General features: G+C 40.6%; 1 protein-coding gene across 1 annotated transcript in view; it reads right to left on the reverse strand.

The window, feature by feature from the left end:
* The window catches only part of FAM13A (family with sequence similarity 13 member A), a 167,035-nt gene that overhangs the window by 96,689 nt on the left and 55,548 nt on the right, over window positions 1-14,798 (reverse strand). Inside the window, exon 7 of the mRNA XM_060779247.2 lies at window positions 7,150-7,319. Within this exon, the coding sequence (XP_060635230.2) occupies window positions 7,150-7,319 (170 nt within the window). The remainder of the gene's footprint in view (window positions 1-7,149; window positions 7,320-14,798) is intronic.

Genomic DNA, 14,798 nt, shown 5'->3' on the forward strand with positions numbered 1-14,798 from the left:
TTTCCCCTTTCCTTTCTCTTCATTCCTTCCCTTCCTTTTCTTTATAACTCCCTCCCTCCTTCTGTCCCTTCACTTCTTTCTTCATTTACCTTTCTCCCTTCTCCAGCTCTAAGAGGGCCTACCTCACAATGTTCTCAATAGCAATATTACTTTGTTGGTGGCTCTTTCCTTCCTTATTCCCTTCCCCTCATACACATGTCACCTTTCTTTCCCAGTGACATCACAGAGGGCCACTTCACCTGGTAACAGCTAATCCGGTGATATCATAGAGGACCACTTCAACAGCCTTCGTGGTACAAACAGACAGACATACTTTGACTGTTATATAAATAGATAGACAGACAGGAATTTATATATATAGACAGTACCCTAGACAGTTCTGGCCCAGCTTATCTGTCAGAACGTATCTCCGTCTATGAACCACCACGGAGTTTAAGATCATCTGGGGAGGCCCTGCTCTCAGTCCTGCCTCCCTCACAGGTGCAATTGGCGGAGACAAGAGACAGGGCCTTCTCAGTGGTGGCCCCTTGGCTGTGGAACTCCCTCCCCAGGAATATTAGATCAACCCCCTTTCTCCTGACCTTCTGCAAGAGAGTGAAAATGTGGCTTTGTAACCAAGCCTTTAGAGAAATTGTGTAATAGATAGACTTGGAATAATGTACAATGAGCATTGGAACGGTCCAGATTACACTTGTGGATTATGTGTTTAACTTTGAATGTATTGTTTTTAAATATTTTAATTGTTTTCAATGTACTTTTAATTCTATTTTAATATGGATTTAAGTGTACATGGTGTTTTAAGGCATCAAATCATTGCCTGTATGTAAAGTTGCCTTGAGTCCCTTTTGGGATGAAAAAGGTGGGTTAGAAAGGTTGTAAATACATACATACATACATACATACATACATACATACATACATAAAGCATGTGTTTTAATTATTTTTACATTGATCTTCTAATTGGATGGGTTTAATGTTTTTGGAGCTTTTGTACCACTTGTTTTAACTTACACTGTAAGATGCTTTGATTCTTGTGTTGGGAGAGAAATGTGATATAATTCAAATAAACCTACAATGAGGTTCTGGGATTTCTACCACCCCTTAAAATTCTAAACTCTGCAAATTTTCTAAAACACTCCATCAGGATGGGGAAAACGTGAGCAAGGCCAGCTCACTAACACACATCAGAATTCCAAGTATCTAGAGTATAATCCAATCCATCTATCCTAGCAGTTAATGGTAGTAACTACTCCTGAATATGTCCACAATTTCTGCATCGTATACACAAGGCATAGCTATGCGTGTCTTCCTGGGCTTCTAGGAATAAACTACAGCAACACGCACATTCTCCACCGTATTTATGATTGCTACAGGACTGTGTGATTAATAAACTCCTCACTGTTGGAACACAAAGCCATATAAGTCAGGCTGGGAAGCAAAGTGTTGGCATAAACAAAGCTTCTCTTTGGAAACCTCTAGGCATACCCAAAAGGTAACACAGTGCATGCCCTGGCAGATGCCGCGGTAGTTTTCTCTGCAATCACAAAAAAGCTATTGTAAGATCTCTGGCACAAGACACTGAGAGTCATTTCCAATACATTTGTCTTCAGTCAATTCTAGGCATGGGTAGATACTGATAGCACACAACAGCTGCCAGTTCACTTCAGAAAGAGATTATACAATGGAAGTAAATTTCTATGTTCTGTGGAGAGTTAATAAGTTGGATGTACCTTGGTTTCAATCAGAAAGTGGTGGGGCCAACAACATGACTGAAAGACCTCATTGCACCCTCATTGTAAACCAAACCAGACCAGACCAGACCAGCCCCAAATTGTGATATTACTTGTAATTGATTACTTCCATGCTCTATATTTCTAGTAAACATAAAGTGATACTGGCAAGAAGACACAGTTTTCTAATTTCTATTCTTAAATTGTTTTATTCAAATGTAAAGAACGTTTAGCAGTCCATTGGATCAACTATTATAAATAATGAGATCTGAGGCAAAATGCAGCTTTTTGAACAAGGGCTTTTTTTTTTGTCGTGTCAGGAGCGACTTGAGAAACTGCAAGTCACTTCTGGTGTGAGAGAATTGGCTGTCTGCAAGAACATTGCCCAGGGGACGCCTGGATGATTTGATGTTTTTATCATCCTTGAGGGAGGCTTCTCTCATGTCCCCGCATGAGGAGCTGGAGCTGACAGAGAGAGCTCATCCGCCTCTCCCTGGATTCGAACCTGCGACCTGTTGGTCTTCAGTCCTGCCGGCTCAGGGGTTTAACCCACTGCGCCACCGGGGGCTCCATGGGATGAATGGGATGAAATTGAATCTTTTGTCATGCAACTTGCTCATTATATACCTGTTAACAGCTGCAGTTCAGTGAACTTGGAAAATTAACACAGCACAACAACAGAATAACTTTTTAGACTATTGTTTGAATAACCTTCTCTAGAGGTACATCTACACTGCAGAATTAATGCAGTCTGACAACACTTTAACTGCCATCACTCAGTCCTACTGAATGATTGGAGATGTAGTTTTAGAAGTTTTTAGTTCCTATCTTGGCATAATGGACAAAATCGACTGCCTAAGGTAGCCACCTCCCCCTGCCTAATTCTAGTGCTGGTTCTGAACATTTACCAGCAATGGCTGGAATATGTTACATACAAACACACAGTGCTGCTGCCACCTTCTCTTTGGATTTTCTATTGTCAAGATCAGATGTTTCCAGGATACCATTAGGAACTGGAATTGGAGGTTCCATGCTTAGGAGGTGCCTTGGGAATTAAAGGGGGAGGAACAAAAAGAAAGGCAATGCTAAAGACCCAGAGGATATGTGAGATGTGACCTGTTTTAACAAAAAAATCATTAGTCAACAGAGGCATAATCCTCATTTGGAGGCATACATATGTAAAGCCTATTAAGAAGAAGAAAAAGCAGGGAGCTGTCCAGCTAGGCTGCAGCCCATGGTGCTGAACCTTGGCAGCAGTCAATGGCTTAGTTGCAGTGCTCCATACCAGAGTTTAGGACTACGGAACTAAGATGTAGAACAGAAGGAGTGTTATGCCAGACATATCACAAAGAGACAGACATTTTAGGCCTTCCAAGATTCACAAATTATACACTTTTCTTAGAAATATGGAGATCAAAGAAAAATGGAAGGAGCTTCTGGTCTATTTCTAAAAAATGTTAAAAGTGACAAAATATTAATACTTTATTGCAAAACAGATTTTTAAATAGTAAAAATGTTGCTATGTTTATTTATTTATTTTCTCCAGTTTAACACTCAAGTGGCTGAACAAAATTTAAAAGATTTGCAGCTAAAACTTACATAGTTAAGAATATATTTTAACTAGCAATATCCCCAAAATCTGGAGGAAAGCAAGAGTCATCGCCATCTTGAAGCCAGGCAAAGACCGTAATGACCCAAAAAGCTACAGACCAATCTCCCTGTTGTGCCACCTCTACAAAGTTCTGAGAGACTTATTTTGCATAGAATTATGGAAAATATAGACCCCTGTCTGATCCCACAGCAAGCTGGCTTCAGAAAAGGCAAAAGTTGCACATCGCAAGTGCTGAACCTGACTCAGCACATAGAAGATGGCTTTGAAAGGCAGCAGATCACAGGAGCTGTCTTCATAGACTTGTCAGCAGCCTATGATACTGTGAACCACCACCTCCTCCTGAGAAAAATGTATAATTTCACAAAGGACTACCACCTCACCCGCCTCATAGGAAACCTGCTACAAAACAGGAGCTTCTTTGTTGAGTTCCAGGGCCAGAGAAGCAGATGGCGGAAACAGAAGAACGGCCAGCCTCAGGGGAGCGTGCTTGCTCCATCCATGTTCAACATCTACACAAATGACCAGCCACTGCCAGAAGGGAGAGAGAGTTTCATCTATGCTGATGATCGTGCCATTACCACTCAAGCAGGGAGCTTTGAGATGGTTGAAAAGAAGCTCTCCAAAGCTCTAGGTGCTCTTACTGCCTATTACAGGGAAAACCAACTGATCCCTAATCCATCTAAAACACAGACATGCGCCTTTCACCTTAAGAACAGACAGGCATCCCGAGCTCTGAGGATTACCTGGGAAGGAATCCCACTGGAGCATTGCAACACACCCAAATACCTGGGAGTCACTTTGGACCGCACTCTGACCTACAAGAAGCACTGCCTGAACATCAAGCAAAAAGTGAGCACTAGAAACAACATCACACGAAAGGTGATTGGCACAACCTGGGGATCACAACCAGACACAGTGAAGACATCTGCCCTTGCGCTATGCTACTCTGCTGCTGAGTATGCATACCCAGTGTGGAAAACATCTCAACACACTAAAACAGTAGATGTGGCTCTTAATGAGACATGCCGCATTATCACGGGGTGTCTGCGCCCTACACCACTGGAGAAATTACACTGCTTAGCCGGTATTGCACCACCTGACATCCGCCGGGAAGTAGCAGCCAATAGTGAAAGGACCAAGGCAGAGACATCTCCAGCTCATCCCCTGTTTGGGTATCAGCCAGCACGTCAACGACTTAAATCAAGACATAGTTTTCTTAGATCTACAGAGACACTCGCTGGAACACCTCAGCAAGCGAGAGTCCAAAAGTGGCAGGCCCAAACCCAGCACCTCAATCCATGGGTGATACCAGATGAGAGACTCTCCCCTGGGCACTCAGAAAACTGGGCGACTTGAAAGGCGCTGAACAGACTGCGCTCTGGCACCACGAGATGCAGAGTCAATCTTAAGAAATGGGGCTACAGTGTGGAATCCACGGCATGTGAGTGCGGAGAACAAACCACTGACCACCTGCTGCAATGCACCCTGAGCCCTGCCACATGCACAATGGAGGACCTTCTTGCGGCAACACCAGAGGTACTCCAAGTGGCCAGATACTGGTCAAAGGACATTTAACCAACTACCAAGTTTGCAAAATCTGTGTTTTGTTTTGTTTTTTGGTTTTTTTAATCTCTGTGTTTGTTTTGCTCTGTTAGAAATGTAATACAATGGTATGGTTGCTGATGACACAATAAATAAATAAATAAATAAAAATAAATAACTAGCAATAATATTGAAAGAAATTAAAAGAAATTAATTTAAAAGAAAAACACTAAATATAAGCAGCATAGCATATGAAACACCCTTTCGCCGTAGTCAGTGACCCTCAAAGGCCTACAAAAACAAACCATGGAATATTGGTGGGACAGAGATAACTGTTTCCCAGAAAATGTCATACAGGGTGATACAGTCCTTTAGATAACCTAGATCCGAGTCATACAGAACTTCGTAGATCACGACCCGCACCTTGAATTGTGCCTTGAAATCGACTGGCAGCCAATGAAACAAGGAGGACGATGTGTATTCCTGATGCTAGCATCAGTTACACTCTGGCTGCAGCTCTTTGGATCCCCTGAAGTTTCTAAACACTTTTCAAAAGCAGCCCCACACATCATGCATTGCAACAAATCACATGGAATGTAATAAAGGCCCATGTTACCATGGCTGGATTTGATATCTCAAGGAATGGTACAGCTGGTTAAATTTGTTCAACTTTATGGCAAAACAAATTACCTCCTGCTTTTTCCTATCATTTGGTCCCTATTTACTCTGTATTAAAGCTCTTCCAGACAGATCTATATATGTGAGTTATTGCAAAATATTTTCTTGAATTTTGCAAGATTTTGATGGTTGTTGTCTTACACCTATTCACATGTTTCATTAGTATTACAGCAGATTATAGTGAATTCTTGGATGTGTACTAAAAGATTTTTTTAAAAAAAATCAAAGTTTTGATTTGTGGAGGTAACTTTAAGGTGCAAAGAAAGGATTTTCTTTGTTTGATATTTTTCTTAGACGTATAGTTTGCAAGTGCAAAAGTACTATTTCAATGATCCATTGGTTCAGTATAACAATTATGATTTTTTTTAATGATTAAAGAACACTTTTTTTGGCCCATATGTTTAGGTATCAAAAGGAAAGCCCATTAAATGGTGGGAATAAAATGTTGAAGCTGTTGCCAGGAATTGTCAGAAAGTAGTAAGGGAACCCAGAACTATCATTTGGAAATCTCTAAAAATCGTGAGGACAAACACAACAAATATCACAGCTCCCTGATTTACTATTTGCCCAACCAGAGAAGCGTATAGTACACTTCAATTCATTGGTTGGTTGGATTCCAGTATGCGTCAGTGTACTACCTTGCCAGGGTCAGTCATAAACTTGAAGGTTATTAGGATTTGAACTAGCAATCCTCTAGTCCAGAAGGTGATACTACATTTAAGATGAGTCTGTCAAGTCCACCAAGTAGATTGTGAGGCAAAGAAATTCTGAATTCTGCTTCAGCTCCAAACAGCCTCTAGCTGACTTGAAATAACTAAATGCATCCATCAGATCCTTATCTGAGTAGCATTCTAACTGAGGGTCTTCCCTGCCTATTTATCTCTATCTTGCTGCATCTATTTCCCTTCTGTCTATTTGCCACTCCTGAAATACTATACCTTTTAGAAAAGGAACACAGCTTTTCTCATGACTAGTTTCATAGGGTAGTTGGACAGTGACAAAACTATGCATTTTCAGGTGTTTATGTTATTGCAGTGCAAGCAGCCAAATAGGAATTGATCGATATTTTCAACCTTGCATTAGAAGCACTATAATAAAAACAAGATAAAAGCAAGCGCCAACCCTATTACACTTCATGAGAAGCCCAGCTAAGAGAGAGAATCATCACTGCTTGCTTCCTGACAAATGGAAGCACTCAAAAGAATTGCCTTTTATCTGAAGGGACACAAAATTTAATTTGTTGTACAAATGGTTTCAGAGTGCATGGGACTATTCTACCATGCTAAGACCATTAACTTGGATGAAAGCCATCTTAAATCACTGACATCCAAGAGCGTATTTCTTTCAGCCTGCTGCTAGCATTCCAGAGTCCTAAACATGCATTTAAGCCAAACATCCTTTTCAATATCAATGATAAACAGAGGAAATACTTCAATGTGGGTGCAGCTGGCTGCTCAACACTTAACATTTCTTGCAGGGCTCACAGGCTCTGCTGCAATGCTGCAGATCTTTGTGTGCCTGCAAAAATCACTAAATATAGTTCTAATACTACATATTGCATGAGATGGAAGAAGAGGCAACACTTACCTGGTGAAGAATGCAGTGCTGCTCATGAAGGAGAGTTCATCTGCTAAATCCATCTCCTCTGGACACGAACTGTCTGTTAAATGGATGCTAACCCGGGGAATTCCATCTGAGAGCCTTGGCTGTGGCATCAAAAATGCCAGAGAAGAACCTTCTTGTTTGCACTTTGTGATCTAGAGAAACAAAAGAAAAGAGAAAGATAAAAATTGTAATAGGGCAGGGAAATCTTTCCAGCTCATTTGCAGCCAACAAGGTGGCATGTTTCTTCCTTCGTTCCTCCTTTCCCCCCTCTCTTTTTAAATACAGTGCCGAGAATTCAAAGCAAAGGGTGATTCAGCAATTTCCTCTTATCACATGAACAGAAACCACAAGAAAACTGTAAATACCAAAAAGTTCATCAACCAAGAATCCCGCAGTGTTATTGAAGCAAAAGTTTTACAAATAAAGCTGAGAATTTTAACTAGCAGGTAACATTTTGCGTGTTCTCTTTCTACACACACCTCATTTACCATTTGAGTACCTTTCTACCAAACTGGAGATGAAACTAGTATCATTATGTGGCTGATAAAGAACATGTAGCTCCGATTGCCTTTACAAAAATCATGGCGCACAATTAGAGGGGAATCTGACTGTAGATCTATGGCCTCTCAGCTATACTTATGCTGCTGCAACAGGTAATATTGTTGAACTAGTCCTTATTTTATTTGCACATTTATACAACAACTGGTGTCCTTTAAGGCAGTTAAAATGTCATAAAATAGATTTATGACTTCCTCAGTGTTTTGTCACCACATTTATGACTGTGGCACTATTTTCGTGACTGCTAATACTTCTAGTTCTTGTTTTAAAAGTTAGGGAACTGTACCAAATGCAGGAGTTCTGTGTTGCAGGCAAGAAGGGCACTGAAGGATGATGCATCCAAGTCCCTTCTGTCAATGAACAGGGATTTAACAAGAATTTGCAAAGGATCCTGCGTGATCCTTGATTTGGTCTGCCACACCATGGTTCACTGGCAAGAGAGGGCTGTATGCATTCTCCTTGAGTCTCCTGTTTGCAACTCCCACAGAACTGCTTTGCTTGGTACAGCTGCTTGCCTTTTACGATGGGTCTGAGAAGGGCAAAATAGGAAACAGTATAGCTATAACACTGTAGATATATGTCCCATGAAGGATCTTGGTCAAGGTTTTTAGTAACATACATTTGGCTACACAAAACAAAATGCATGGATAGCTTTTACCTGGAATGAACTAATGTGCAGAAATGGAAAGAACTAGTAAATACAACTGGGTTAATGTTGGTCCTCTAGACCAGTGGGTCCCCAGGTGTTTTGGCCTACAACTCATAGATATTTTAGACAGTTTACCAGCTGTTAGGACTTCTGGGAGTTGAAGGACAAAACATCTGGGGACCCACAGGTTGAGAACCACTGCTCTAGACAATATGGACTCCAATCCCTATAATCCCTGACAACTGGCTGGGGCTTTGAAATACAAACCATCTGGGACAAAGTTTCCCCATCCCTGTCAGCAATCAATAGCCTGGCTGAAGCATCTCACTGAATCATAAGGTCACAAGAGTGCACATGAGTAAATTCCAAAGTTCACATGTTCACATTTCATTTATACACCAGTTTTCCTCCAAGGAGTTTTAGGCAGCACTCATAATTTCACAATGCTTTATCTTCACAGTCATTTTAGAAAAAGAGATAAACGAATTGGGCAGAAAGATAGGGCCAGCTGGGGATGTGAACCTAGGTCACCCAAGTGATGGAGTCTCCTTTTACAGAGGTTTTTAAGCCCAAGTGGGGATGCTTTGATTTTGTGTTCCTGCATGGCATGGACTAGATAGCTCTTGGAGTCTCTTCCAACTCTATAGTCCTATGACTCTAACTTCTAGTGTAGCAATTTATTCATTACATCTCCCTTGGCGCTCAATAAACACAAGAGTTCATATCTACTGTTCTCATGGACCTGCTTCTAATCCTGCAAACAGAAGGAAAGACATGCTTGTTGGAAGCTCTGATCATTCCAAGCTTTGGATTATTATTTTAGGCAGCACAGAAGGCTGTAGAAGGGGAAGGAAGTTTTAGGAAGCCAACACACAGAAGTGGGACATTGTGTTGAACTGAACATACTTCTGTCCTGCTATTTCACTGCAATATTGGGCTGCTGTGAGTTTTCTGGGCTGTATGGCCATGTTCCAGAAGCATTCTCTCCTAATGTTTTGCTCACATCTATGGCAGGCATCTTCAGAGGTTGTGAGGTCTGTTGGAAACTAGCCAAGTGAGGTTTATATATCTGTGGATATATAAACTTAATTTTTTTTGTGGCAGTTTACACAATTAAAACTTAAAATGCATCAAATATTAAAATTATTGAAACAATATAATCCATTAAAGAATAATGATAGCTGTGTAAGTCATTCAGAAGGCTTTTGAATATTTTGGGTATGTGGTGCATGTGAGTGTGCCTTCAAGTTGCCTGTTGTCATATAATGACTCCATGAATTTTATAGGGTATTATTAGACAAGGAGTATAGCCTATAGTATTTGTTGGCAGTTTCCCTTCAAAGTACTAAACAGGGTATGCCCTGCTTAGCTTCCAACAGGACTTACATTCCCAGCCAAGACGTTGTTATTATTTTAGCTTAATACACAAGAAAGGCTATAGTGATACATTGCTCATATGAGCTTTTTCTCTAGGGTGTTCAGTTTGGACAGATTTCAGTCTAGATACTGCTACTCTGAAGCACACTGAAGCATTTGTTATCTGGATAGCTAACCTCTGAATTTGAGCTCAAGGCTATAAAGAAAACAAATATAAGTTTGGTGTTGGCTGCTATCACTTGATGATGTCTTTGCAGACAGCAGCTCTACCAGCATTCAACAAACAGCTTCTGTGTATCCAACAAGTCAACCTAGAGGCATATCTGTATTCTCAGACTAAGAATGATGCCAAAATGCTACTCAGAAGGACGCAAAGGAATGTTATGGTTTTGACAGAACTACAAGAATCAACACTCAGCACAACCTCTGAATGCAAATTCACTTGTTAAGGATGTCACAGCTCAGTGCAGAAGCTTGAAACTTATAACAAACAAAAGAGCCTTGTAGTAGGTAAAAACTAACAATTTTATTATGGTAAAGCTTTTATGAATATATTCACTGAATTGGAGTATAGTCCATGAAAATTAGTAACATAATAAATTTGTCAGTCTTTAAGTCCAAAATATTTTGCTTTTTGATGAAGGAGATCATCTTTTGCTTTGCAAATGTAATTGTATAGAAAATGTCAACCTATTGTGCACCTTTTGTATCAGACGTGATTAGAAAGGGAATCCAAAATAAAATTGCCAAAATCATACAATTATCCCTCCACATGCTCTGGGCTTAGGGGTACTGGACCTCTGCGAAAGTGGAAAACCATGAATAAAAATTCCACTATTTTTACTTGAGAGAGAACACCTCTTTAGAAATCTCTAGTTTCTCCAAAAGTTCAGTTGGAAGCTGACCATAGACTCTTACTGGAGGACCTAGGGATTCTTCGAGAGGTGTTCTCTTCAGGAATTTCTAGAGCTTTCAGTATAAATCTATGGTCAACTTTGGGCAGAAATTGACCAAAGAGTCACACTGGAGGACCTAAAAATTCCTAACGAGAATGTTTTAATAAAATCCACAAATAATTAAATCCACAAAAGTCAAACCCATAAATGTGAAGGGTTGACTATATTACCCATATACAAATCAGGGCATGTTAACATACTACAACCACATCTGGTCCACTGCTTTTCCTATTGTGGATACCACGTACCACATGGTGAGAGAACTCAAAAGAGTGCATTCCAAAGTGGTACAGGCTTTTCACTTGTCCCTGATAAGAAATCAGATCAATTTCCAATTTGCCTATGACTCTTCAAAAGATCTTTCCTAGCTGTGTAACCCAAAATTATTCTAAGACCTCCTAATGTCATTCTTGAAGATAGGAATGGTGACATAGACAACAGTATAATTGAGATACTCAAAAACTCAAAAGTCATGTAGATGGAACAAGCTAGTTTTCTGCTACTTCATAGAATAGGACACACATCAAATTATTCAAATTCCAAGGAAAGAGACATAAGAAATCACTTTCTGACATTTGCTAGTGGAATAAACTTTGGAAGTCTTTAAACAAGAAGGATGCCAACTTTGTGGCTGTACAACTGAATATTCCCACATAGCAGGGGATTGAATTAGATGGTCTTTGCAGTCCCTTCCAACTTTTATTCTGTCAGTCAGATCACCAGAAGCTCAACAGCAGGTGCCCCATCAACTGATCCCTAATGGTGGCCTCTGCTGGCAGACTCAGTGAAAAGCTCACTGATAAAGACATTTTCCCGCAGACACATGTACAGAGAAATTGACTCTCTCTTTAGCGAGAAATTTATCTATAGCCATGTTGCTTCTTGATGGAGGAAGGTCTGCTCAGGTTACTTCTGTCTCCTGTAAAGTTTATATAATCTGAGTGGGCTGTCCCAGCATGAACTGCTCCTTGGATGACCCTAGAGAGAGGCTCTTAAGTAAGTCCTCAAAAGATAGACATCAGACGAAGAGACAGGCATAGTCATATTGCATTCCACCCATATGACTGAGACTCTAGCGCAGTCAGATCTACAGCTACTAGTCTAAGTGACGTAGAAATCCTTGACTATCTTAGCATAAATAATAATAGTGCTGCTAAGTGAGATAAAAGCACTGCCTCTCCATTCCAGTTTTTGGGTTTGTTTTTTTTTTTTGGCACAGCAGACATTTTACAGGATCTAGGATTTATGACTGAATGCTGAGTTGTGAAACCCTCCCCAAGCTTTTAGGAATTGCTTCAGGCAAGGTGCTAATATCTTGGTCGTTTCTGGAGAGAAAACAAACCCATGAACCAATCTTAAGCAAACCCTTCTCACTTGGCAAATTCTTGAAGGGATATTTTGGGAAACAGAAAAGCTAAGACACATGAGCTCCAACCCATCTGTCTAGCTGCTCCAGCTACTGAGAGGTGTCCAGGAATTCCCACTGTCTGGACTGCTTTCGTAGAGGCCCTGTTTTTTCTTTATGATCTCATCACATGGGCAAATTTACCACCACAGTTTAGGGACAGAGCCCACCAGATCTCATCAAATGACATACATCTACTTCCAGCAGGGCTCTGTCCCTCACCTGTGGTGAAATCGTCATAAGAGGTGGTCTTTCCATGTTTGCATTGAGAAGAACAGAGGGAAGCTGGGTGGCAATGCTTTCCCCCGTGGGACAGGTAAGAGGTGATGCAGTCAATGTGGGGCATGGGACAAAGGGTTTCCCACGCTGCTCACCGGATTCATCACACTGCATGGCAAATCCCTCTGCTATCACTTGTCACAAGGAACTCAATGTGATGAGGTCTCTAGAGTCCTACTTCAATACTGAAGCCACTATACTATGCTGGCCCTCTGGTTTCATGGAACAAACAATCTTCCTTTAGAACAAATAGTAAAAATGGACTTAGATTCAAATAATTGGGTCTGGAACAGGTTCAGTCCAAAGATTTTGCTATTTGATGAAGGAGAGCAAATGTGGCCTCCTACATGAAGTCAAAAGGGATATTGCATAAGTGTTTCAAAGGCAACAGGATCAGCTCATATAAACACTGTTGGCTTCATCTTCCCTCCATCTTGAATGAATTAGAGATTAGAAGAGAAGGAGAAATATAAACATAGTGCTGAACTACAGCCAGCTTCGTCTACAATAATTATTCATATGGGAACTCTGTGACTCTTAGATACAAAAATATGTCTTCAGAAATTGTCAAGGAGCCTATCAGATTGTCTAGCTCAGGTTTCTCCAAACACTATGGGCTAGTAAGTCCCAGTAGCTCTATCCAAATATTGGGTATCCCAAATATTTGAAAGGACCTACAGTTCAAGACATGAGGAAAGCAAATGGGGCCTCCTCCATCATTTTTTACGTGAGCCCTGGTATATAGGTATATAAAATAGGCATAACATCAGACATTTAAGGAAAACAAATCAGCATTTGCTTTGCTTGCTAAACAGGCTGATTTTCCTTTTCATGAAGTACAGCTGACAAATCTTCAGTGTCCATTGGAAACAGTACACAACAGATTCATGTAAATATCTAAAACAACCACTAAGTGATATTCAGAAATATTTTACCGTTGTCAACTTTTTGGGACCTCAACACTGAGCTAAGGGGACACCATTTGGGGTCAGAGCCCACAGTTTAAAAAGCTCTGGTCTATACCACAATGACTGTATACAGCAGAAGTATGGTGTCATACAACCACTACCTAAGTGCATGTCTGTAGATTTGCACTACACAAGCCTGATGTACAATCTCAGCTCTTGTTTGATACTTCTTTGCCAATGTAGTACCAACAGCCATAGAAATTGTCCAAGCATTAGTAAGAGAGGCAAATATTGCTCATATCCATCATTCCTTTTTAGACTGGGTACAGATATTGGGGAAAAAAAACCCTGCAGGAGTTTACTGTGCTCACAAAACTAATGCCTATGTCACAATACAAGACTGTCCATGTATGTATACCCAAATGATCCAGAATGTTTTGCCAGGAAACCTGTCCCTCTCCATATATGGTATTTTTGCACTTCACATCCATAACACAGAATTACAGCCTAATGAAAGAATTCGGGTGCCTTGTTGACACTGTTGGCATTATTACAAATTGCCCACTAAATCATGCAGAAATGCACAGCATTTTCAAGTGCCACAAGACAGTTCCCATAAACACTGTCGGCTTCTGCTTCCCGTCATCATGAAGTGACTAGAAATTAGAAAAGGGAGATAAAACTTCAGTACAAAACCATTGCCATCTTTGGCTATTACAATTACTTATATGTGAGCCCTGCAATTCTTAGATGTGCAAATATTTCGTCATAGGGACCCATTAGATGGCCTAGTCTGGGTGGGTGCCCCTGGTGGCACAGTGGGTTAAACCGCTGACCTGCTGAGCTTGTTGACCAAAAGGTTGAAGGTTCGAATCCAGGGAGCAGCGTGAGCTTCTGCTGTCAGCCCCAGCTTCTGCCAACCTAGCAGTTCGAAAACATGCAAATGTGAGTAGATCAATAGGTACTGCTCCATGCAGTCATGCTGGCCAAGTGACCTTGGAGGCATCTACGGACAACTCTGGCTCTCTGGCTTAGAAATGGAGATGAGCACCAACCTCCAGAGTCGGACACGACTGGACTTAATGTCAGGTGACAACCTAACCTAGTCTGGGTCCAATTAGCTCTAGCCAAAATGGCCAAAGCTCTCAAATGGTGGGACTCCAAAATATTAGAACCCACTTTATATGTCATAAAGCATGAGGCAAATTCATGGAAGAGAAGCCAACCCATTGCTCTTAACTAGGATATCTAAATGAAACCGTGTTGCACAGAAGCAGCTGAAAGAATTAAAAAAGATTTAATAATTACTTTCCTTCCTCCAGAGCTAAGAGCTTGTATAGTTTGATAGTAGTGTATTAAATTATTTGGATGCCAACAGCGACATAACTGAAATAGCCAACATGTTAAATGCCTGATATTTATGTGTAATAATCAAAAGCTTAAAACCATGAAGGATTCATCTGAGAATATTTTAAAAAATCCTTCACCCAAACACTTTT

This window comes from Anolis sagrei, chromosome 5, assembly GCF_037176765.1.
Source record: "Anolis sagrei isolate rAnoSag1 chromosome 5, rAnoSag1.mat, whole genome shotgun sequence".
Classification (NCBI taxonomy): domain Eukaryota; kingdom Metazoa; phylum Chordata; class Lepidosauria; order Squamata; family Dactyloidae; genus Anolis; species Anolis sagrei.